Below are 27,442 nucleotides of genomic sequence, written 5' to 3'. Positions count from 1 at the left end.
ACAATACGGTGAATGTTAAAAGGTTCTTTGAATTGTTAATGTGCTCTTAAGGAAGCTGAATATCGTTCATTTTCAACTAAGTTTATTCAAGTCTCTAATCTGCTCTTATATAATATAAGTGTATATATTCATTCCCATTGAAAGTTAGTGAGCTACCTCATTTATTCGATTTCAGAATCTCGGTCGCACGGGTTGACTTGTTACCGAGAACACATTCGCAGTTGAGACCCGATCCTATTTGTCATTGAAATATCGCCACTTACTTGTTAATATCCCCACCCCTGTTTTAATATAATTTAATTTAATTGTGGAAGTGGAAGGTTCTCTGTTGCATCTTTCCCTCTCGGCCATCCCTCGGGAACCGCGGTCCAATTCTTTCCGCATCCGGCTCCGAGAAGGCCTCCGGGTCGTTGGGGAAGGGTTGAAGGAGGTTTTCCATCCCTTTCCAACCCCTTCGGTGGTTTGTGGTGTTGAGCGTCGACGGACTGGCAAACGAAGATCCCGGAATGTTTGTGTGGCGGAGGGTTTAGCGCCTGCGCGCGGAAAAGTTGTTGTGTGAGATCAGTTATCGTTGGGGGGTGCAAGTCCCTCGCCAGTCGGGCTAGTGCCAGTATACTCCCATTCCCTTCCTCCAATTTCGCTTCTTTTCCCCTCCCTATCACTTTACGGCTCAGGCGTCCTTTTCAATGAGTACGCTTTGTGTTTGAGCCGGAGGTAATCTTGCATCTTCATCGGAAAACCGCCGCTGACTTTTCGATGGCGATACAGTCCCGTCTCTTTCCTGGATGAAAGCACGTCAGTCACCGGAAATTTTTTATCCACCCAGATGCTTTCGCAGGAAATTGTTTGGGCGTTGTAGTAGGCCGTGTTAAGAGGATGTGTTTGGTTTTTTTCTTGCATTAACGGTTATTAAGTCGTGACTCAGTACTGGTATTGACCTAGAAGTTTACCAAGGCGGTTCGGAATGTGATTTTTCTTCATCGTGTGAGAATTACTGGCTGCTGTTTTGCCTCATTGAATGCCCGTGTGCAAAGCATTGGCTGTGTGAGTCGCCGAGACCCAAGTATTCAGTCTTGGTTGTTGTCCGAAGGTGATCAGTGACATTTTTCTTTTTTATTAAACAAGTGACCCGGCGTTTTCAAATTGGTCTAATTAATTTTGTTTGTTAATAGCCTCCCGTTTCTGAATGTAGTATCAACGATTTGAGAAGTCATCCGCATTAGTTTTATTTACTAGTCGAAATTTCCGTCCAGTGATTTACTTAACGCAAACAACTGGTTTTCGCTAGGGTACTGAATCTTCTCCTGGAGTGTTACTTTACATATTTGCTGCCCTTTAAAGACTAAACTGCGGAAAATATCTATCTACCTCTTGTTTCTGGAGGGAGCATTGGCAAGGTGCTTCTTTGTCGACCGTAACCTTGGCACAAGTGAGCTGCCTCCCAGCGGATTTCCAAATGTTGGATTGCCGCTCCATTCGTATGCCTTGAACAACTACATACTCCTCTTCTGGTGTGAATATTGTGAAATCAATCGCCGTTCTTTGTGGAAAATGAATCGTCGACTGTATTCCGCGTGTTGATACTTCTCGTGAGGCATGGAGGGCGAGGGCGCCATGGCGGAGCAGCCGCCCGCTGCCGCCGTCGAAGTCTCCGAGCAAAACGGCCACAAAGGCGACGTTGTCGTCAATGGACATCCGGAAACGCCCCGGGTGCGCTTCAGTTCGGAGCCCCCTGAGGAAGCGGAGGAGACTCCGCCGAGCTTCGACCTGCGCTCCCCGTCGTGGCACTACTTCACGCAGAAGAGCCCGGTGGCGGGAGGGGGGGCTTCGACGTCTCTCCTGACCCCCGCGACCCCCGTCACAGCGCAAGTGTCCTCGCCGTCGTCGTGGGATGGGAGCCAGGCGAGCCAAGAGAGCGGGCCCGCGTGGGGAGCGGACGCGCGCTGGATCCTCTTATACGACCAACTGCTCAAGCACCCCGGCGGGAGGGGGGCGCGCGGGTGCCGATGCGACGTCCACACCCCCGGACGCGATATCGTCGGCACGTGGAGGACTTACCGAAGGCGGAGCAGCACAGGTTCGTCTCTTTCTTTAGACGATGAACCATTATTATTATTATTATGCAGTTATTGTTTTGCAAGTGAACATTTCAAAATCCATCAAATTACACGTTCACAAGTCATCATCTACGTGGTGGAAGTGCTCTCTACTTACGTTAAAGATAACACCGTTTTAATAAGCGCTATTAAATTAACCCATCGGAAATTTTGGGGAAAAAATAATTGAAGACGGTCTCAGGCGTTACTTTGTGGAATTGCTTCATTATATAATAAAATAAAATGAGTTTGTTTTATTCCACACTTTATTTTAAATAGTACGACCCGGGTTTCAGCATCTAATGCTATCATCAGGTGATCGTGCTAAGATACTGTATCCCGGTTCATGCTATTTAAAATAAAGTGTGGAATAAAACAAAGTTATTTTATTCTATGAAAAATAATTATTACTATAAACCTATAATATGCGAGTGCAAAAATCGTGAATTATGTAGATATTGCAGTTATAATTTTTGTGTGTCGTAATTCGAAATGTAATCGTTTCGTGTGATTATTATTCGATTAAAATGAATGTGTGGACATCGCACCCTTTCTTGCACTCGTATTATGATGGCATATCCTCATATATCAAGAAATTTATCGCTTAACAATTTTTCAATCGGGACTTGGATAGGCGCCGGATTTAATGGAATTGGTTGCTGGAGTCACGTGGCTTTGAATCGTTTATTACAGTTGTATTATTATATTTCGTATCTATAATGTTATGATCATTATAGCAGATTTATACTTCATGAGGCAGAAACTCGAACAGTTAGAAGAGAGGAATACTCGTAGATTCGTTGGGTTGACTTCTTTCGGACTTAAATAGTGGATGTAATTCCGTTATTATCTTCAGTTACTAACAAAATAATGTACTAATTCGTTTGTCACAAATAAAGAAATTTCACAATTAAATTAGTTCTGGATTCGTTTCTAAACTTGTGATATAGTTCCGACGTTGCGTTGTTGTATAATTTATGATCATTGCTTACATGCAAATATAATGCGAAATTTCCTTTGACGTTTGTGAACATTTGCACCTTTCATGCTTATGTTGCTGAAGGACTACATCTCTTTGTGCGAAATTAGGAAATATCCAGTGAAAATTCGTCCTTGTCTTATTTCAACACTTTTCTTATACGAAGTGTCAGACACACCACAGTTATATTTCGTGACGTAATCGCTTAGAGACGTACCCCAATAAAGCAGAAAACAATGATATGTCTACTGTATGCATCTGCATAATACCCTGAGGGTCACTTACAATATGTTTAGCAAGGAGTGGGGAATCATTTCCATGCAGCATGCAATAGTAACGCCGCTTGCGCACTTAAGAGTTATAAACTAACATAATTGTAAAAGCAACGCGTGCACATTTGTGCAAGAGGAGTGAGTTCCCATCAAGCACGCATCACACAATTCACTTTCGTATCCTCATATTTTCCCTCCCTATGCTCTTGCTTTCCTGGCGTTCTCTCTTCCGTCAGACGTGGTCCAGGTAAATACCGGGGGATGACGTGGGATTGCTCTTTCGTCTGTCCATTACAATCGATTCTCTACGTTATGCATCATCCTTTTTGTCGCTCCTTCTTCGCGGGGTTCCTGGAGTGCTCTGCGCGTGACTTATCGTGTGGAGTGTCGGACTCTTTTCACTCTACCACCCTCCCCATTTATACGCCAATAATGAGCGCATTAAACATTTTTTTACCTCCCCATCCTAGTTCATCCGGCTCCTCATTTCAATCTGGCCCGCCTGATCTGAGGTTCCCTGTATTTTTTTCCTTCTGGTCGTCACCCATCTTCGTCTCTTACGTCCACCCGGATCATTGCTCACTCGGAGCTATGTTACCACTATGCTACACGGCTGATCGACAGGAGTATAACGGCACGAGATTTTTAAAAATTGTGCTCTCTTGTTATCCGAGCTGCCTTTCGAGTTTTTTTATCGAGACTTTACACGTGCTGTAATTTTTTACCCTTCCTTTTTAGTTCCGTTCTCATTAAGGCCTTTGTTGCGAAAATAGTCTCCATTCAGTCCCTTCGTTGGTGGCCTTTTTCCTCGAGATGTCAAGTCTATCGTGATGGCGATCTACTTCGGAGAGTTGAACGCTCCATCATCGTCGCTCCGCGGCTTTTCTTTTTATGTAGATATATTTTTTTAAGAAATGTCTACGGATGATCCATGTTAAGGGTTTTGGCGGCTGTCTTAGTCACCGCGTGTCTTCGTGACAGGAATTGGGCGTTCACAAATCGACATTCTGCTTCCCCGCCCAAATCTTTTGAGTTGTTCCCGTTCGGTGTATCTTGTGGAGTGGAGTAGTCAGCTCTACTTTCCGTTCAGACTCTCTCACTTTTCAGAGGTGGCACGCGGCTGGTTTCTTCTTAATGTATTCGTCGTGAGATTTGTGAATGCCTGCCTCGGGAACACGCTATCGCCCTTCACCTACAAATAGGAACCGCTTGTATTTACGGCAGCGCCTCATGCCCGCATGCTTTCTCTCGGTGTTAGAGACACATTTTTAGTAATTAACCGCTGTCTATCCATGGAATACCTAAGCAGAATTGTCCGCATTTGCGTACTCAGCAATTTTACCCCAAGTTTGGTATGGTTAAGCGAGATTAGGGCTCACCATGGACCAAGCCGCAGGCTTGTGAATTTCACACTGTCAGGTTAGTGCCTTTTCCCTCACTCGCCTCGGACTTCATGATTTGGTGGCGAGGATAGGTCTTATCTCGGACTAAGCCACAGATACATATGTGAAGTTCACACTCTTGAAACTTGTATTTTCCCCGGTCACTTTTGACCCTTAGGTCAGTCAGTGGCTCTGCTCGCTTGGTTATCACGCTCCCCCAGTGTACAAATAAGAGGCCAGAATTCCACATGGGAAAAATCATTTGCCTTGACCCCGGGATAAAAAAAACTGTTGAGAAAGAAAGTGCCTTGCTACTTCTCTCTGGTGGAGGACACATTATTAAGCGTTCCGAAAATTTAAGAAAATAGTCTGGAGTAATGGAAAAATCGTTTTGGGTAATTTTGATTGTTGAGTGGAAAACACCAGGCCCGAATGCGGGAGATCCAGGTTCTAATCTCGGTCAAGGGAAAATATCCCGTGATTTTTTCATGTTGGTCGCTCGTACGGGAAACCTGGAAAGTCATGGAATATCACGGTTAAGTAGAGCGGAAACTGGTATACTTATATTTGCTGTTATTGTCAAACGGTGATTTTTTCATTGTCTTCACACTGATAGATATCTTCAGTATTTCAGCATCCCACTCCCAACATTTCATTCAGTTGGTGCTCCATAACTGTTAGAATGCATTGCTATTACATGATTTTCTGATTTTGGTTTAAGGGTAGTATTTGCGTGCGCTTAAATATTTATCCCTTCAACCCCTGTGACGATGAGTTCAGTTTTCGTACTCATATGGTAGTCGCAGTCGGCATATTTAAGGAAATAATTAATTAATATGGTAGGGATAGAAGTGGATAATATGAATAGCGTACTGATTTTCAACCTTAAGTATCCCAGTGGTGGTCATTACGATTTTTTATGACTGCTCTGCAATTCTTGAATGGCGCGATTTATCTTTAATTTTGGAACATACCTATGGCGCGAATGAGTATATAATATTTTATGTTTAACTTAAAGCATTCTTGCGACGATGATTATGGTTTTTGATCATGGCTCTTTAATTATTGAAATCATGGGGCGCTTATGTGGAAACAATATTTTTCTAGCATTTTCATGAATTTGTAAACAAACTTTTCTTTATGATGATGTAAAAAGTGTTCCATTTATTACAGGAATGTCATCATCCATTATTTGGTTAAAACCATTTGTATTCATGGGGGTAGCATTATTTCGCTTTTTCTTAATGGTAATATTTTATTTCTGTTCGGTTCCTTTTAAATTTAATGCAACCAATTTGATGAATCACGTGTGGATTTGGAATACTTATAACAACCGTGCCTTTTCCTGCCTTTGCCTACTTATCAGTTTATTGTTTTAAGTATGCCTGAGAAAATTTATTATTGTTTTGGCTAATCATTACATGTCTAAAATTAAATGGGATTTAGTTTTTTATTTTAAAGGGCGATTTAGTCTTTGTTGTTGCTGCTTCATGCTTAATCGTTTTCTGTAGCCGGCAGATTCATTCGCCTAAGTTTTCACTACGATGGCCAAGGAGTTTTTAATAGGCAATGACCGTCACTCGCTATATCAAGTTTTGTACCTGCTCTTTGGTTGGTATTTTGCAATTTGTTAGTGGCACAAATTATACGTTTTGCGATGCATTGTGAAACATCCGTGTGAGCAATAGGGTGTTCGAGTTCGCTGGAGCTGGAGGCGGCGACGTACCCAATTGTCGCCGGCTGAGAAATCTCTTGGTAATGGCAGGTACGGATTGGTACCTTTTTTTGTGTGCATTAAAAAAATGAGCTCCGAGTATTCGCTCATTCAAAATTTTGTGAAGTACTCTTTCGTGAAAATTTCAATCATATTCCAATATCTGGATATTAAAAAAAATGTTATCGCGATTACACGATACAACTTAGTGGGAACAAAGCACCTTAATGCAAGAAGACTTCTTTCATACTTGACAATTTTTTGAATTCTTTGTAACTTTTCCATGATGGTATTCACCGAAAACCTTCTTCCTTCCATATTGTGGCCTGAATTTCACGGCCTCATCTGGAAGTGCTTCGAAGTACATTATTTTGATAGTGTGTATGTAGCTGTTATTTTGAAAATACTTGCTCGGTATGTCATCCTTCAGAAATACCCAGCGCGTTAATTCGGTTGCACAAAAACGACAGTGGTCGATGGTACGTGCAATCGCGTGATGCAATTGAATGACCGCATGAAATGTCTCATTGAAGGCTCTGTGTTGCCCTTGCACCGATTCTCAGAAGAGGTAAAAAAAAATTACACGCGGCGATTGTTGGAACGGAAGAGAAAATTGTAACGAAGGTCACGGTGAATGGTTGCTCAACTACCCAGACTGCTCGCATCCATCAATTAGTTGTAGCTTTACGCACGCTGTTTGTCAATTAAGTATGGCAAGGATGATTTGAAAAAAATTAAATTGATACACCTGCCGTAATGTTAAAATGACGTAAAACTCTCAAGAGTAGAACATTTTTTCTGCTATTGCCTGTTTGATTTGTTCCCGCATTCCTTTATTCAAAGAATAGGCTGTGAGCGTTCAACAGATGCCGCACTGCATGAAGCATGCGGAAGGCTCATGTCGAATAATAACTCATATTGCAATCACTCGTGACATATATCTCCACTGGAGGATTTTTCCGTCGTTTCCTTTTCAGATTCCCATAAATATAGGAAGCAGATCGATTCCTCATCATCCTTTCCTCGGTGTTGTTGATGCGGTCAGCAGCAGTCATCAATATCATCCTCTCATGAGGTTTCTCAAGCATTTGAAGCATATATGGATTCCGAGTTAAGCAGGCTATTCGAATTCTTCGTGTCATTTTCATTTCTGGTATTTTAGCACAACATCCTGACATACATTTTTCAGCTTCGAAAATTATTCTAGGTCTAGCCTGGCGATTACAGAAGTCATTTCGTTCACAAAGTTTTGGGACAATGATGAATTGGAAGCTACAGTCATCATGGCTAATTTTCTTGTGGTTTTTCGCCTGTAGTCTTAGCGTTCATTATAGTTTTCTTCATCTTAGAAGTTTCGGTCGTGTCGCATGGAATCCTGGGGAAATTCTCGGTTGAATTTGAGGGAAAAAAACGAAGAGGAAGCTCAAAATATATTCGTGAATCCTCTTTAGGATCTTGAATAAAATACCATAGCATCAAAATAATTCAGTACCCATTCCCTGAATATTAGTATCTTTGTTGAAAACTGTATTATCGATCAGAATAAGCGTTTAATGGTTGTAACCCACATTTCATTTCCAAAGTATATTCACCGGTTATTGTTTCTTATAACCGATATGTTGAGTTGGGTTAATGATATAATGGCTAACCTGGAACTAATTTGCTCTATGTAAGCGCTAGCATGTATCTTTGGGGTCGTAAATCTTAGTGGGTGCAACTTAAACAGGCACATTTCTGGTAATACTTCGTTGCGTTAATTTGAATTACCCCATCCCTCCCACTCGAGTCCCCGCCTTTGATTAGTGCGAGAGCACTTCTCCCTTAATTTGCCTTTGCAGTTTGCACACGACACCACACTCCCTATGGCAGTTTCTAGAATTCCCTGGCGGCTTTCACGTTCCGTTTTCCGTGATGAATGATGTTAATGCTGTTGGGTCGCTCTTACTTGGTGCCCCTCTTTACCTTCACGCAAGGAGAAGATGATAAGGATTCAAGATTGCTCGAAAATGAAAAATTTTTCTCCGTGAGTAAATACGAGGTTCCGTGAGGAATCTTGGAAGCAGTGGTGGTAATCGTGGCCAACTGCCTTGAACTGCGAAATTTATGGCGATGACGTAACGTCGAGGACGCGAATAGATGCCTCACACTCCACTAGGCATCACTTTCTCATAATTTTACCACCAATTTATTACCTTGCTATCGCAGTGGTTTTCATTTAATAAAATCCCCCTAAAATGAGGTGGTTGATTGCTGGAGGAATTCGAGAGGTTATTTGTGATGTTTTTCCTCAGCAAACGTCCTGGGAGGAGTCCCATCGTTATCATATTACTCTGCTGTTTCCTTATCGACTTCATGATTTTCATCCGGGAAGCGTGAGGAAAGCGTTCAATGAACTACAACTCTTTGAATTGAAGAAAAAAAGGGATTTTACATTTCATGCTCATCCTCTCTATACTTCCCCACTACCAGAACCCGGTTCCTACGTGACAGAGGTTACGTTAAGGTAGGTTTTGATGTTGTGTGCGTACAATAAATTCCGATTAACTAGGTCTTTCGCTCTGACCAGTTGTCGCAATTCGTTTAAAGAATTCGGTTGAAGGTTGGGAAATATGTGTCCATTACTTCTCCATGAGTTGATAAAATATATTATGTGGTCAATTTAATTTTGCATTATTCAGTGCCTGTGTAGCCCAATTAAATGAAATTCATTCATCATAATACACTCAATTCATCTGCCTGAAGATAAGGTTACCATAATGACGGCGACCGGATAAATCAGTTCTTATCTACGACGACTTATTTCATGAGAGCTGTATGTTTACTTACTTTTAGTAGTCACATTTTACACCATGGTTAAATCATCTGGGGACAGCTATTTCCACATTTCTTTCGATAAAATTGTGTGTATTTGTGTATAGAAATTACAATATCTTCGCGGGTGAAGTAATTTTTTGTAATTTTTGCCAGCACCAGTAATATGTAGTTTTATCTGTTCTTTTCTGACCAATAGCATTAGTTTGTGTGCCTGGGCGGTTGGTGAATACGCGAGGGTGAAAATAGCTTCATTTCTCTTTGTCTAGCTCTCGGTATATTTTACCGGTAGTAATGTTTTCCTTTCCGCTTCTTTGTGTACGTTTTCATTAAATGCTCCTTAGGTGCGTCTCCTAAGCACTTCGCGTGGGCGTGACAAATGCAGCTACTTTCGTGAAGTGATGGTTATAAAGATCTCTTCCGTAAAAGGCCGTAAGAGGTTAATTCCTTTTATCTAAAAGCATCTCTCTCACCGCAGAATCTTGATCTGAGGTCACGCAATGATTAGGCAGGCTTAATCTCTGCGGGAACTAGTCACTCGTGGCACTCCGAGGAACTGTTAATTGCGTTCAGAGGATGTTTCATTTCCAATGCGAATGTGCGTGCGAATGAGCTTTCTTCAGATGGGATCCTCTTAAGCGAACCGACGTTCTTTTCTTGAGAAATGAATCAGTATTATTCTTTGCATCAAAAGACTTCGTGCTTTGGTTAGAGATCAGGCGGGAAGATATTTTTCCGGCGGCGGCAGATGTCATCCGTCAGCTTATTGGGTGTGAAATTAAAAAGCTGTCTGGCCAGAAAGAGGAGGCGCGAGTAGGAATTTAGTTACAGTCTGGGTTTGATCTGACCAATTATCTTTGGAGTGAGGGCGGTATTCCACTGCTGTTGATTAATCTGTTAATTTATATATGTGGAGGTCTGATGACTTTTTTCTTTTAAAGTGTCGGAGGAGACTATGGCAACCAGAGATATGCAGGAAACAGGGTTGATTTTACTTCTTATTCCTTATTTATCCATTGAATGTTTTTTTAAGTTAAATTTGCCTTTTTGTTGTCGTGCCTGTTTTTTATGACTGAATTTATTATCTTTTATCCATGGCAGATACGATTTGTTATAAACCTCTTTCCAAGAGGTAATTGTACCAGGTACATACAATGTAGCATTTCTTTCCCTGCTTATCAATTGTAAAAACATAGAGCATGATAGTTTGGAATGAAGCATGATAGAGGTGTATGGGTTGCATCTTTTATGAAGTTTCCTTATTCGTGCGAAGGAATAACTTATAGGTATTATAAAACGAAACTAGATAGGTGTATCAACACGGTCAAAACCACCATTAACTTTTCCATTCCTTCATTTCTTTTATCCGTTAGTGTCGATATGCGCCGTGAATCAGCCAACAGTTTGTAACAACGAATTAAAATAAATATACACGAGTTAGGCATGTGTGACTCCCTCGAGGCTCGATGTCTTGTTGCTAGGTTTGGAATGGTGTGTAAATAAGATTAGATGAATAATAATTAAATATAAAAATAACGAATACTTTGAATTTCGCAGAAAACATCATCTTTGAGCCGCATTACATTTCCAAGGCCGACAAAAACGATGATATAAGAGTGAGATTTTGCCGAACGGATTGGTGTAGTTAATCCTTCTACCCTCTTAACTTCCCTCTTACCCTCTAACCAGGACTTCAGTAAATGGTAGGTGGAACTCAGGCTATCATGTCTCTCGCAAAGTGCACCTAATTATTTACTATTTCTTTACAAGTTAAGGGCTGTGGTCCCAACACTTTCCGCCACTTGTCGTTTTAGAGGACTTGGAGCGTGTCAATGTGGTTATAAGTAGTGAATAATGTTCGTATGAACTAACACCAGCCCTGTACGGTTCTATGAGGCTGCTTTTGGACTTATTTGTTGACTTTTGTTGCTGTAAGATCTTTCCCCACGTTTCAGGTTATCCTGTTTTGGTTTCATAGGAGAATGCCCGAGCTGAACCTACGAATTACTGCGAGACGATCTTATGCATCGTATAGTTACGCCCAGACCATTATTGAAAGTAATTCGTACGGCTGGTCGTTTATTGCACGCAATAAAATTGTGTTTTGTTTTAAGTATTAGTTGCTCTGAATTATGTCATTTCCTTTTTCGCGTACGTATTGCAGTTGAGCTTCAGTGATGAGTCGCTGTTTTCACCATTTCCTGCTTTCACATCTAATACTCTGCCCAATTTCCTAGAGCTGGCAATAAAATCTTTTTACTTTTTACAGCCCTCACGATTTCGTTCGTGCTTCCTGCCTCTGGAACCTTATGTTTACAGCTCCAATTTAGTCTCCCCAATCTGTAGCGTGTGAAAGATGATAAAAGTGAATTCAACTTAACGCTACTATTTTTTGTTCTTTTCGCTGCAATTTCAAGCATATTTGCAGATTTTGTGAGGGAAAATTTCATTTACGCTGCCGAATATGTTTATTGTATTTTCCGACTTCGGAAATAAATCTGATTCACTTGTCGGTATTTATTTTAATTTAAAATGGAAACACCGTTAATTTAAGTTGCCTCCATGTTTAAGAATGGAACTTAAGTATTTTATTTGTCCTTGTTAGTTATTAGAGAATATTAAATCAGCTCATTTTGCTATACCAATCTCTTTCAATGAGTGAATTATAATTATATAATTATTAATATCAAGAAGGCTCAAGTTGGCTGCGAGGTTACTCAAAGCCGAAGCCGTCATTTTATTTTTGGGTGTAGTTATATTGACTCCGGTTGAGTTATGGGTAAATTGTAAAAGCTAATTACATGCCATAGGGTGTATTTTATTAAATCCTAACACTTACTCTGCTTACTGAATATTAAATTTGATGAAAATAATTTTCCAATTGAAATTAACAACGTAAAAGCACCCGCTGTCGTCTGAATCAGCCAATCTGAACCGTCTCATGATCTCTGATTTTGCCGTTTAAATGTTGGTCGCATACGCAGGAGCTGCTCATCCCTCACGCTCACATTTACTCTGACATGTCACAATGGAAGCTCCTGACGCAGAACCTGCGAGCGAATCCCTCTGAGAATCCTTTCCGTCCCCTTGCAATCTTACATCCCCCTCTTCGACGACCACCCTTCTGGCTCTTGTTAGTCGTACTCGGTTGATTTCGGGGCACGTGCCCTGCGAGCCACCTTCCTCTCTCCTCCCCTTCATATTTGCCCTCCAGCGATCAGAGCTCCCTCCTGCCATCGAATTCCGAACCCTCCCCTCACTCTTTGTGGCCTTCCGTTTGGTACGTAGGTTCTCTCCCGCAGACCCTTCTTGCCTTTGCCCCACACTTCAATCATGCTTTCGTCTGCAGCTCTCCACCCACGCATTAGGGGAATATTTGACTAGAAATCTGAGGTATTTCGATATCTCGGCTTGGTGCTGCGTTTTAGCTTCCAGCAGTCCACAGAATCTTGCGTTATTGCGTGGATTATATCTCTAACATGTGTTTGATTAAGGTACGCTTATGTTTTCTAGATTACTAGCTGACCCGGCGAACTTCGTACCGCCTAACAATCAATGAACTTACAGTTTACTTACACCATTTATAAATCAAGAGCGGCTGTATCGTTTTTAATCATTTTTAATTTATTATAATAAAATAAGGATACAAATTCAATAAAACTACGTAAATGAGTACCAAAATCGCTTGTCAGAAAGACATTTTCTTTATTGAATCTACAGAGGGTGAATCGGAGCACGTTTACGCGGATTTTTTTCAACAAATTTTCTTACGTTTTAGCTTAAGAAATTTTGGGCATTGTGGTTTAATAAAGCAGTTCATGAAATAAAAATTATACGCATTCAGTTGTTGGCTACTTGCGTTATTAGCTGTAAAAAAATGTTTTTAGGTCCAAGTCTGTTGCATACACTTGGCCCATTCAGGGGGCAGGTTGACACGACCCCAGACCGACGCTTGACTGATGCTCAAAATCGTGCAAGAAAAGCCCCTATGAAGCAGCATTCGCATTAAATGACTTAAGGCGCGCCAGTTTTAGTATCTCTGTTTGGAAAAAATGCACTGCGTAAACGTACTGCATGCGTAAACGCACCACGGTGAGCCCTACACATTCGGGTTTAATGTCTTGCGTCAAGCACCTTCTGAGAAACAACAGTTTTTGTTTTGTTATCAGGCGCAAGATGAAGCGGATGAAGCTAAATAAATATAGCGAAGCAAAGCAGTGACGCAGCGAGGGGAGGTTTTGGGGGATAACCCCCCTTTTTTGTAACCCACATTTTTCTGTAAATCGTGCCTTGGTAAGCCAGGTACGTCCAAGGACTTAAAATATTCAGATAAATAGTTGGTGATTTCGTATTCGTTTGTTACACATTTAAAAGATTCGAATCCATGCAGAGTACGAACTATTTGAATTTACCTCGTTTTAGTCATCCACATCTTCGTTCTTGCTCGCTAAATCAACCATCTTTGATTCTTTTGGTGATCAATCATATTCTGGAACTCTTTGTTGATGAGCAAACTACTCGATTCCTCGACAGGAACACGGACATTACCGTTTGTCAACAATTGCTTGGAGATTTGTTTACAAACACGGTAGTGAAGTGTCAACTCGAGCTTGGCCACGGCTGGGCTTACAATCAGCTCGAATTAAATTTAAAAAATGTAATTTCAATTTAATTAATATTTTGAATATATTTAGTAATTAAAATGTTGTATTGTTACTAAATTCAGTTATTAAAGTGGTAAAAACAAAACTAATTATTTAATTTGTAGTTTTGACCGACTTATCAATTGTTGTGTTACTATAACTCCTAAATGCATGTCCATTGGAAAGAGATGAATTTTTTTGTGAAATTATCCTTTTTTTAATGGCCTATATGTTAACCCCGCCTGTGACGAATCCAAAGAACCAAATCTCATTGAAATCGGTGCAGCCGTTCTCGAGTTATGTGTTCTAACTAACACGATTTTCGACTTTCTTTTATATATATAGATTATTGATGGGGTCGTTCAGCCAGACCCGAAATCGCAGTGCATTTAAAGAATTGAGTATCCAGAAGGGAAAGGTTAGTCACGACAAAAATGATTCTTCATTCAGCCATCCTCTCATTAGTTAAATTAAAGTTACGCAAAATATTCACCCCCTCTTCGCGAGTTGGTGACGTCACTAGTTCCGGTTAATTACTTGTTGAAAATTGAATTGAGGGAAGCAATCGCGTATCGGAGTGGACCGAGAGGGCGCGGAGTGGACGACCCGCCGGGAAAGTCTTTAACTCTCACTGTTTCTGTATATTTGATCAAGAGTGTTTTCTTTCGACTCCCTCTCCGCAGTGATAATGTTGTATCAGTCGTGGGTGATATTTTCAGGTTTGGCCTTATACTATTTTACTTTTTTTATATTCTCGCGGTCGGCGATGCTAGGAGGCTTACTACGTATTGAGCATATGTTTAGAAAATTATCGTCCTCTTCATCTACATCTACATAATACCCCGCAAGCCGCCTGAATGGCGCGTGGCAGTGGGTGTTAGGACACCAGCCGTTTACGCATAAAAAGGAAGTGCTCTAATGGAATTATGAATTGCATTTATTAAAGTCCTTTATGGTCCGGGTGAAAAACTAATTCCCATATCTATCTGTTCGGCAAAATATCTCCCGATTTATCACGTCTGTCGGCCCTGGAAATATAGTTGGGCTCTTAGGTAATATTATCCGTGTCGCTCATAAAGATATCAATTCTCAATTGTTCAAGCAAGTCTTGCGGCTCCCAGCCTAATTCGCGTAACATCTGGGTAAAGCTGTCTGTACCCCCGCGCAGCTTTCCTTTGTATTTTATTCAGTTCACGGATTAAGTCTTTCTCCACCAGATCCCATGTGCTCGCTTCATATTCAGTGTGTGGTCGCGAAATGGCACCTTTCTTTTTCTTTCTCATCCGAAAATCTTACCACAATACGCTTGACGAATCCTAACTCCTTCAGGGCTGTGCCGCAAATATTACTTATATGTGTAACTCACGATAGGTTCGAAGTTAACTCTCCGGTACTTCACTTCGTCTGCTGCCTTTCTGTTAATGCCATCCACCTTGAAAATACTCTCTGTGAAAACAATAAAACGTGAAGTCATTAGCAATTTCAATTACTTTAAAAATATGAAAACACCGATTGAAGATTACCGTATCTTCTGATAACAGCAGCTAAGATAATCTTCATACCAATTTGCATCACTGATTAGAGGATATCCTCCGCGTTGGTAGGCCATTTATGGATGGATTCTTTAGCTATTCCGGCGAGGAATGCTGAGCGGGAGACGTAAGCAAAATGTTTGCAGGAACTGTCATCACCAGTGAACTCCACCTTGTGGTTGGAAGGGCCGGAAACCGTGATTCATATCGCATTCTTCTTTCATGCATGTGATACTACTCCATCAGTTTTCTCCTGACGTACGTTATTCGACTAAGAATTTGTTATTTATGTATCGTCCGACGAATGAGGTCATTCGCTTTCTTGATTAAATGAAAGTGCTGGTTGATTTTAACATTTCTCTCTTGTGGAGTCAATTCCTGATTCCACGCTAGCATGCTCTTTCGCTGGCAGATGAGGGGAAGTACGTTAATGTTACGTGTTCCATCCCTGGAGTCCTTCCCTTCTTATTTTTTTTCATCAACTTTCGCCTGAAGCCCGTCTTTTCCCTTGCATGTCAATCCTAATGCTCGCCTGTAGCTGTTTTCCCCTTACCGCCCAAGGGAATCGGTGCCTTGCATTGCGGCAATTGATGAAGTTTCCTCCGGAAATACCTGTATTTTTAAAGACTACGGTTATCTTTCCTGGTGAATCGTAGTTTTCTTTCAATTTTGGTCATTGCTGGACGATTTATACTCTTTGTGTGAACTGTGCTCGTTTCATTTAGTGCTCTCGGAACTTATGTTGGGTTTTAGATTTCATCGGCTCGCGGCGCTCCACGTGCGCTCGCCAGGGGTCTGCGCCCCTTAGAGCCCCGGATCCGCTTCGCCGTCTAATTTTGTGGGTGTTCATACAATGTTATACGAGTAATCTGACCCCGAAGTCATAGGGGCTGGCTTCGCTGGCCAAGGGGAAAGTGTAGCGCCCACCGCAGCTGGCTTCGCCGCCCAGCGGGGAGGAAAACTGACCCTCGGCTGCGCCACGACCGGTACACTCGTCGGAACGGCTTCGCCGTTACTTGATGCTCAGTTCACTAAAGTCCGCAGGGCCGGCTCCGCCGTCCAAGGGGTAAGGGTAGCGCCGACCGCAGACGGCTTCGCCGGCGCGCTCCTCGGGCTGGAAGGGCGACAAGTACCCAAGAGTGGGCTTTTTCGCCATTCTCTATTTTTGGAGGGTGGAGGTTATAGGATGATATTGGGGGCTTTGAGATTTTTCCTAATTCATTTATCCACTAAAGAAATAAATGGAATTGAATCGGCTACATTTCGAGGAAACGATGTCTTAATCTTACAAAAATCGTATTTTTCGGTGACTCAGAAATTCTCAATGTTTATCTCGGTAATGAAGGGCGACGAAAATAAAATGCTACCTACATGCAGTGGAGGGCCCTGTAGCCATGTATAATGATCATTTCTGTTGTCCATATTTCAAAGGTACTATCGTTTGCAATAATATGTAGACACACACGAGCCCCACTGAAATGATATGGTATGGTTAGGTAGTGAAAACTTAGAAGGTTGGCACATGAAGCATCCTTTGCCTTCACGGCACCAAGAGCCGACGCTGACGGACGCAGACGCGACCGACCTAACGAAGCTGGAGTCGAACTCCAGGGCAAAAGGCCCAGCGAATTTCAGAATTTTGGAATGCACTTAGGAAACTCACGTTCAGAACCGTTAGGAGTGCTTTCTTTCTGACTCTAAGGCGAGGTGTATCCTGTGTTTAAGTTCATGCGTAGACTCACCATTTATGTCCCACTAATAGATACCATGGCTCCGTAGACGATTAGGTCTATTCTGTGCGCGGTAGATGCGGTGAAGTTCTAGGGTTCGAATCCAACAGAATCATATGTATTAATTTTTAATGGAAAAACTTAATTTAAAATCAACGTACTCTATGCTGATTACTCAAGAAAAAGTTATGGTTGAATTTTTTATGACTATCTACTTTAACACATTCATTTCTAAAATGATTCATTCACGGAGTGGAAATAGGCAGAAATATACTGGTAAATGAACTTCTAACACTAATCAATCCGATGAATTGTAATAATTTTACATTGATGGCCGAATTAATGGTCACTCATGTCTTCAAACTTTTTATTCAGGCCAATCCGTGATTTTACTATTATGTATTTTTTTCGAGGTAGAATGGTAGAATTTCCACCTGGTCCTTATAGCCAATTGTGGTTCGCATACCCACTGTTAGGATAGCGTTTGTGCTTTTCATACATGTAACTTCCCACATTTTCGTAAGCAAGTACTAGAAATTTGAAAACTAGGGTTATCGATCGACTTCCAATTATTTTTTTACTTTAGGGTTATCAAAATGATTTTTAACTACGATTGTATCTGGTTATAAAGGGAGAATTATAGTTAAAATGAGTTGGAATTTTGATCAACTGAAATTGGACAGTAATAAGCCGAAAGGACATGAAGATACAACCTCTGCCTCTTTCTCTGCTTATGTCCTCTCAGTTAATGAATCTGCTTCCAATGAGAAATAAATGTGTTAACGTAGGTAGTCATTAATTTAATACATTTAGCCCTTTAAAATTATTCGATATTAATTATTTACTTAGTAAACTGTGTCTATTATGTGGATGTTAAGAATGATTCATGTACAAAAGAAAAAAAAATATTATTGCGTCGGATTCGAACGCTCCCAAAACTTTAGCGCAACAAATGCGCGTGAAAGAAACCTACTAAGCTACCTAGCCAAAACTATAAACCTTGAGTGCAAATATGAATCAAAAGAGGGGAAAAACCTCGGCAAGGAGCCCGAGAGAAAACACTCCCTCGGCTCAACCTGTGGGTGAACGTGAGTATCATCAGTGCATTCGATTCCGTAGAGCTTTTGCGTGGTCACATTCATTAAAAGTCATAATTAGGTAAAAACCCCCGTATGGCATCCATATTTTGGAAATATTAAATAGCAAACGTCGAACCCAAAAACATGGGAAGTTTCCGCCATTTTTATTTTTCTCGGGAATATCGATGAAAAACAGTGATTAAGAGTGCACTTTTTCTGAAATATAACACTGTAATTGCAACCTTCGAAAGAAATCGGCCAGCTGAAAGTAGACGAAATGCTTTGCGAACCTTTTGGAAATTGAAATATTCGGTGATTTTTGGAATTGTTTAATTTTTATATCGGTAACCAAGGGCGATGAAAACAATCTGTTACCCGCGTGTGATAGAAGACAGCGTGAGCTTATCTAATAATCATTTTATTTATCCAACTCACGAAACTATGTCGACGACAGTGGAAAGTATGAAATTTTTTCCTTAAAATCTATTTTCGGATGGGTTTTTCGTAAAGTTGCACGTAAAAATCCAATTAAAAAATGACAGAAATACTCGTAATATTCAATGGCTTAGCTAATAAGGAAGAGGAATGACCCTAATCGCATCCATATTTCAGGAGAAGTAAAGTAAATAGCAAAGGTCTGTCCGGAAAAAACTGGGAAGTGTCTGCCATTTTTATTTTTTCGAGGGAGAATATATGGCAACAGTTTCAAAAGTTTACTTTTTCTGAATTTTAATGCAGTTCTTCACGTTATTGCAAAGTTCAAAATACATCTGACCGGTAAAAGTCGACGAAATGTTGTGTTAATCTTTTGGAAATGGTATTAATAGCTGTGTTGGAAGTTGATTCGGAGTTCAATGTTCAGTCAACACTGTTGATTACACTCGGTCGGTTCGGTATGTTTTAATTAGATTCATGATTGTTATTCATAATTTGTGTTGTCTGTTTCGTCGTAAAAGCTGCATAACATTAATATCCCCAAGCTATGTGGGCTTCAGCCTTTCATTTGTTAAATGCTCGTTGCAAATTGGCTCTTTCGCTCTTGTTTATCAGCTGGAAACATAACATTGCGAACTATTTATCCTACTGTACTTCCCAGTTTAATGCCGATTATTTTTATTTAAATCTGTACATAGTATTTTTTAAAGACAATTCAAATCACAGGAACTAATGAACTTATTTCTTTCTTTGCAGGTGAGTTCTCCTGTCCTTTCGTTTTGTATACCAACTGTATTAGAGGTAAGTAGTTTTAATGTTGCTCGGTCTATTGCGAGGGACTACTCCTCGTGCATTTCCCGAGGTAATATTTTTCGTTATCGTATTAGGAATAAACTATGTTATTTCGGTGGCCAACAGCTGAATTTTCGGCTGGGTTTTCAGGTGTTATGTGTTTAAGATAAACGGAGTTCTACAAAATTGGTTTCCATATTCTGTGTCTGATATTTTTTTCTGTGATACTTCAAATGACGCGTTTACTCTTGGGGTACTACCGCTCTCTTTCACTCAATTTTATGCTAGCAGTGAACGATAAGCCCCCTGCTAGGATTGCTTTCTAAGTCTCTGTCTCTTTCCTCTCATCTTTGTACGGGTGGGGGCGTTAATAGCTAGTTTAAACTCTCTAACTTTGGCATTTTTGCGGCGATTTCTTTGTTTATCCATTCTTTAGTCTCCAGAAGTCGCTGCCTTGATGTGAGTCACTATATTTTACTTTGTAAATAACAGTTTCCAGCTTCATAAATACTTGGATCCTGATTTAAAATCGTTAAGTTCTCAATATGTATTCTTGAATTCGCTTGTCCACAGGCACGACCAATTCCTCAATCGCCTAGGCATTTGTATCCTAAGGATACCACAAGTATGCTCAACATTTTGCAATGAAACAATTTTTAATCAATCACTTCGTCTTCTGCTCATGACCCATCGGAGATCGAAAAAAAAGCGGTCCTCCTATATTGCCATGATGGAGCCCCGAATCCTGTCCCCAGAGGTGAGAGTCGACGACGCTAACCACTACACCAACAGCTATTTGAGGAAGGATGCACTATTTTGGAATTATAAATGGTTGTTAAAAATACCGCGTGAATATTAATTAATTATAGCCCAACTAAGGCCCACTAGCAGTTCCAAGATGTGTTCGCCATTCCGAATGTCATAAAACTATGGCTTTGAAAAAGGCGTATGTACGGCGGAGCAATGTACGTAGTCTCCCCTTGTTAGTGGGACTTGTGAACTATTTCCTCTCCATTGACAATGTTTTATTATGTCCTCTTGATACCCGAAGAATATTTTTCGTATCCGGGGAAGGCTCAGGAAAATGGCTACACAAAATAATTCATAATTTTAAAATCATTATACCCAGTCGAGCGGCACGTACTTCGTCGTATTCTAAGTAGGTACGTACTGCATAATTCGAAACTTCGGTTATTTTATAAAAATGTTCATTTCACCAAGTTCTTCTGTGATGTTTTCCCACGATATAGCACCGCGCAGCATTAAGTGTATTTTCGAAAAGTTGATCAGTTGGAAGACGCAAACAGTTATTCGATCCTCCCGTCCTCGTGTCTTCTTTTCTTTTGCCCTTCGTTGCCTATTTTGTCGTATCTTTCCCGTCGGTCTTGTGCCCTCTATTCCTGCTATGAAGGTTGCTGCTGGCCAAATTAAGACTTATTTGTAAAGTGTCTCAGCTGCGTAAATGGTGATTATACGACTTTCGAGGGATTACCTGTTCTACCTTTTTTATTTGGCATACGACCTTCCATAAGTTTTCTGTTCGAGGATGTCTCCACAGGCATATTATTTAATTTATTCTTTATCACTGTGTTCTGTATTGATGAAAAAATCTTATATACTTCTGCTGACACTGTATGCGTTAGAATTTGTGACTTAAGTCATGTATTACTGAATTCGTATAAATTACTACTATTTCGTGTTATGTCAGTAAGCGAGTGCCTTTTACATCAGATGACAGTATGGGGAATAAGGCGTGAATAACTCCAAATATTGACAAGAGTTGTTTAGAAGCTTGATTATGACGTGTTCATCAATCTATATATGGGTAACTCTTCATAAAATAACGTAGATTCAATTTTGCATACTATTATTATATTGGTTGGGAGTCCTCAGAGATCGGAATTGATTTTCCTCGAATTACGATGACATTAAATGTTTGTCTTCTGTAAACACTTCATCGGGTAATTGAGATGGGAAGCGTTTTCGGCGATACCAACTATGACGATATAAGAGATAAATATGGAATCCTTTTTTCCTTGCATAATTGATGATATAAGAGTTCTCCGATTGGGTTCATTACGCTGCCAGGGAGCGTATTCGTTTTTATTGTTTATTTCCGTCATCAACACATCACATGAGCAAAATATTGCCCTGGAATTTTTCCTCCATTTAATTCAACAATTTGATGATGATGAGCGACTTGAATTTTATTTTGTTTTAATGGTTAGAACAAGGCTTACCCTAATGCGCTTGAGCGTTTAAGAATCAATTTTATTCGGATTTAGAAGCATTTAAATGGAAACACTAAGTGAATTTCACAAACTTTCAAAATGACTCGATTGATGTCAACTCCTGTTGATATCGAGAAAAGGGTTAAATATAATAAATTGCTATTTGAAGTTGCGGACTAAGAATTTTAATTTTCAAGTGTCTAAATCATATAGTTTTCATGCAGTGCATGAATTTTATTTTAAGTAATCACTATCCAAGTTATAGGGAATTATAGTACTCATGAGTGTATAGTAGATATATTTTGGCCAATGGTTATGTTACGTTTATACGAAATATGAATTGATTTTCATCGCCAACTATTCCCGGAAGCTGGTCAAGTTGAGAATCTATTAGAATTTTCTTATGGAATCGCCAAGACATTCAGCCCGCAGTTCATTATGAATCAGCAAGACTTTTTTGGGCTGGTTAAAGGTTCTTCATCAAAATTCAGCAATCCGAAGGTTGGTTCGAAGCAGTTCTCCACTCAGTTCCCCTATCAGCTGATATTTTAACTCCTACATTCTACTTCTGTTTCACATCCTTCACCACTTTCTCCATGAATCTCACATGAGGCTTTCCGATGCCTATCTTCCCTTCCTTTTGCTTTTCAACGATTGTCCTAATCTCACCGTCGTTTCTCATAATGTGGCCGATTAACTTTTCCCGAGTTCTTTGCAAGGTACTCTAGGAACCCTCTTCTCCAGTACTCTTTTGAAGAATTTTTCCTCATTACTTGCCAGATTGATTCATTTGATCTTCGGTAGTGCTATATTTCGAAAGCTTCCAACTGCGACTTCTCTTCTGCTGTCATCTTCCATGCCTCGTAACCATTAGGAAGCATCCTCCAATGTAAGTTCTTGTGAATTACGTCCTTACTTCGTTGCTTATATGCCCAGATAAGAATAGAATCCCTTTTGAAGAAAGCTCTCTTCGGTTGGGTAATTGTGCTCTTTCTTTCTGGCTGTTCTGTCCATCTCTTGTCCGCTGAAGTGGCTGGACTGCTTCACCTTCTAAAGTTTGTGGTTATCTAGTCGGTTTTTTCCTCTTCCATTCTTTTGCAGGCTCGTATTTTAGTTTTCTTTGCATGTATTTTCAACCCATGTTTAGCCATCGCCCTATCCATTTGTATTTGAATTTCTTCAGATCCCGCTGTCTCTACTTCGACTCGGCATTTAATTGGCAAAGCGCATCCTGCTCAGCTTTCCGTCGTGGATATTCACTCCTTCCCTTAAAGAAGTATGCTTCCGATGTAACCCATTATGAACTGCTTCCTTGTTTTCCTCAGATGTGAGTGGATTCCTATTTCTGGAGAATACCCTCTTCTCTTGGGCTATTGTGCTGATGATTTCCTTTTTACTTCGTCCGTGCGCTGCTACCCATTCATCAATATTTCATATCGCACTCTTGGTTCGTGGCTCATATTCATGCGCCCCAGGTGTGTCTTCCGAGTGGAGGGCGAGCGTTATGTTCTGCTGCCATCAAGTAATACCTTCCTGTTGGCCGCGTGATGGCGACTTCCGACTCCCGAACACACTCTCTGAGCGGACGCTGCCTCCCGTCTTTTGTCTCGCGTCGTTTCGGAAACGCCTCCCATAACGTCGAAATGGTCTCTTTGCCCTCAGCCGCCACTTACGCCTGACGCATAAGCAATGCGGCTCTTTGGTATGGGCCCCGTCGTGGGCACAAGTATAGCAAGCGACGTCGATTGGCTATCGCAACGAAACTCAAGCCCCCATGCTATCCGATAAGCCGCTGTGCCATATCGTGCGACGTCAGGAAGTCATTATGAGATATTTTTGATTGGCGTCATTTATTGATAAAAAAAAGTATGCAACGTACGAATGATTATAGATTTTAAACTGTAAAAAAGGACAGAAACAGGCTGTTTTAACGTCCAGTGAAAAGGAAACGCAAAGCGATTTTGCATGCTTTAGTTTTACTATTGAATGTGCGAAAATTTCTCAGAGGAAAAATCGTTCCTGTATGCATTGCCAATCGTGATTTTTAAATGCTAACTCTTGGCTAATTACTTTTATATTGAAATCAAATGAAGGAATGAGCTAATTATGTGATCGTTTTATGCATTGGAATTCACGGTTGAATTATTAGCTAATTTCCCACACTTTGTTTAAGCAAAATTAATACCGGTTACTAAGTAAATACCGTCATTCTCAAGTTGCAATTTGGAATAAAATAAGCGTGGGCCCAGTTCATTGATTTTATTACGTCCCATCTAATTCATGCAAATATTTACTGACGCTAAAATATTTCTGAAACGATAATCCTTAGATGCAGTTACCCTACCTATCTATCGTTAAATGTGTTTGTGAAGATTCCTTTCTTCATGTTTAATCCCACCGCTCGAATCCTGCCGCAACTGATTTCCGATTGTTTTCACCCTATTCCGGGCTGGGCCTTTCGCCTTTCCCCTCCGAGTGGTCAACGTGCGTTTCTCAGGACGAAACCCATTAAAGGGTCGGGACCGGCCTTCTCCGGAGGCATTAGAATTCTGCGCACAGCTTAGAGGATTATGGTTGTGGGGCCCATGATCCTCTGGAGTTCATGTGTTTCCTTATGTATTATTCCATAAGTTACAATCGATCTAGGTTAAAAATTTACTTGGTCATGGGAGAAGGTTGTAGACAACCTTGACGTTCCATAGGAGAATGACAATTGTATATGAGTAGAGGTTTAGTTTTAGGCGTCGCATCGCCATTTTGGCGTCGCATTGTTTAGTGCTGTTCTCATCGGCAAAGGTATAATGTAACCTGTATTTGAGATCGTTGTCACCAAGGTAAGATTTAGTGATATATCAAAGCTATCCATCCCGATTGCATTTTTTTGAGTAACCGAAAATAATATTACATTTTCTGTAAACTTACACATTCAGTGATTGAGCTGATCTCAGTATTTAATTTTTATTTTAAATACGGTACCGGGAAGTATAAGGCTTTAGATTTAATAGCAAATGCCGTACTTATGGCATGTGTGTGGCCTTTAGGCGAACGAAAACTCATAATTAACATAAACGCTTCACGCTACAGTGGTATACGTTTTGTGCGATTATGTTGCTCGTTACTTTTTTTAAACCGTAGCGAGATAGAGCTTACCAATTCTTTCTGGACCTCCAGTAATTAGAGTGACTGCATTTCCTAGAAGATTTTATTTTTAAAGCTTTTTCTAATGTATAATTGACGTGTTTGTACAATGCCGAAATTTTTTTGCGAAATAGAGATTGGGGAAGCTGACGTTTATACCATCCATTAATATGTATTGGCTGACTTGTTAGCCAAAAAACCTAGGGCAATTTCTGCATTTAATTGTTTTACTTACTCGTCCGTTTGCGTATGGGGCAATTTCTGCATTTAATTGTTTTACTTACCCGTCCGTTTCTATTTAAACGGTATTGATGCCTAGTTAGATCCGGGCCCTAATATTACTTAGTCTGTAGAAATTCTTGTGGTAAGCGTATTTGAAAAAAGAAAAAAAAATTGAAAGTCATACGGTCAAAATATTTTGATCGAATAACGTGTTTGTAGTGCAGAAGTTTTGTAAAAAGTCATTCTTTGTGGGAACTAGCTGTCCAGTCAAGTTTTTGCGCCAAAATAATTCCTTTTTCTCAAGCTTCATATTGTCGTCAAACTTCTCCGAATGTGATGGACCTTAGATCACTGGTTGACATCTTCTCTCTGGAGGCTCGTAAAACCTCTCGCGCCCGCGCTGGTCGGCGAAGAGCGATCACTACTTTAACCTCGTAATGAATGAAATATGAAAACCGTTTAACTCGCGTAATTGATCTTGTGGAGATGGCAGCTCATTAGTCGCGCCGAGTTGATTGATTGGTCCTTTTTTTAATGTCGGTTGTGTGCCGCTTCCACGAGGCGTCTGTCCGATGGACTGCTCGCCTCCGCCGCTGCTGAGAGAGTGGGGAAGCATTGGAATGTTCATTTCTTGCCATTCACATGTGAATCGCTGGAAGCCCGCGTTGGATTGCGTTGTTGCCGTCTCACCCTCGGAATGTCATGCCGGAATCATTTGCATCCAGGAGCCGCACAAGGGCCCTGACCTTAGCAATGGGACTCTGAAACTCGTCATATCTTTCAAACGCTGCGTAGACCCCAAGAGGCTTAGTTCGTGTCTTAGCTGATTTTTAATTATTTAGTATTGTTTCTTTTTAAAAGTTGTGTATTATTTCGAGGGTTATTTTTTGCAGCTTTTCTTTAATTTATTAATGAAATTAAGCGATTCCTTCTTGTGGCCGTCGAGGAATTTTCCGTCAAGTTTAAATTGCTTCAGTGATTCAAACGAGTGCTTTAATTTCTGTTGGATTTATTTCAAAGTTTTGGTCTTCTTTTAGTCAAGTTGAATAAAATGCCGCTGATTAATTTTTTTTATATCACGACTGACTTTAGCTATCGGAACACGAAAATTGGAGTTGTCTCATCCCTCGCTGCATACGAATGCTTATTATATGGGGAAAGTAAAAACTACCTATGTTTCAGTAAAGGATAGTTTAGGTAAAAAAAACTTGTGGAAATTTAATAATATCGGTCCTATATTCTATTAATTGTCTTTTTTCTAAATTACTTCCTTAAGCCCACCTTTCCCACGGAACTTATACTAGGCATTATAATCATTATGTAAATGACTTAAATCGCCATTTATATTATCGTTTCAGTGGTCTAAATTGCTAAAGGGTAATAGAGGTTTGCATACTGTGCGATTACCGATTGCTCTCTTTGCGAAATTCCGCGGTGAAAAGATCCGTCTTGCCCTCACTTGGCATTGTGCTCTAAACTATTAGTTTACACGGGATTCATTGACTTCTGAATAACTGGGCGCAACTTATCTTAGGACGAGGCTTCTATTTAAAACTGATAAAAGGCAAATTGTCTCTACTTTTTCCTATTATCATCAAAATATCATTAGAAAGTCTTAAGTCCCAGAGTTTCTGTATCGTCCTAAGCGTTTGTTTGCTTAGCAGCCTCAACGATCATTACTTTTTCTCTGCTGGTAGAGACTTGAATTTAAGGTTTTCCCGAAGACTTATGCTCGCATTATTAAGTGGATGCCTATTCATTATTTGATACTTACGACTTTATGTGCATGAGGTTCTTTTGCACGGAATATGGAGACAATGTCGCCTGCTAATAATTTGAATTTACGGATTCGGATTATTCGGATTTCTAGATCAGTAACCAATCAAAATATCGATCAATCTCAATGTTTGTCATCTGTCTCCTTTTTGTACTCTTTCGCTGTGGCATGTCCATGGGATTGTTGTTTGCTGGAGCCCCTCTAGGGTAAAAGTGGTATGAAAACGGTGTTCATCATTAATAATTATTTTTTTGCCTGTCCGATTGTATGATGATTGTTTTCGCCTGCATAATCATCACAATTTTTCTGTGGCGTTGCGTTTTATATAGGTCTAGGGAGTGGAGAGTTAGGACAGGGAGTATTGATATGAGGCTTCGATTTGTAGTTGGTTTATTGCCTAGATTTTGTTTTTTGTCCTAAGTACTTCCAAATATTAGCATCAAGTCAAAACCTTAGAGTTTCAGTGATGCCCTAAGATTAGGGTTACCAAGTAGTCTAAACGAACACTCTCGTTGGAGCTCAGAGTGAAAATATACAAGCAGTCATGGTGTTTGCGCTGTCCCTTAAGCAAGCCCAGTATCGAAAGTTTTAATTGGAAACCTCAACTTC

The 27,442-nt window shown here is 40.4% G+C and overlaps 1 protein-coding gene across 14 annotated transcripts in view; it reads left to right on the top strand.

Moving 5' to 3' along the window:
• Window positions 1-27,442, top strand: part of LOC124165240 (CLIP-associating protein 1-A) — a 383,777-nt gene that overhangs the window by 209,025 nt on the left and 147,310 nt on the right. Inside the window, exon 1 of one of the 14 annotated variants that reach the window (XM_046542555.1) lies at window positions 329-2,077. The exons of the other annotated variants lie outside the window; for them this stretch is intronic. Coding sequence (XP_046398511.1) covers window positions 1,597-2,077 — 481 coding nt within the window. The 5' untranslated portion in view covers window positions 329-1,596. Of the gene's footprint in view, window positions 1-328; window positions 2,078-27,442 lie in introns of those variants that run through there. 14 annotated transcript variants of the gene reach the window in all.

Source organism: Ischnura elegans, chromosome 9 (assembly GCF_921293095.1).
Source record: "Ischnura elegans chromosome 9, ioIscEleg1.1, whole genome shotgun sequence".
NCBI classification, from domain to species: Eukaryota; Metazoa; Arthropoda; class Insecta; order Odonata; family Coenagrionidae; genus Ischnura; species Ischnura elegans.
This window is presented reverse-complemented; position numbering and strand designations above follow the sequence as displayed.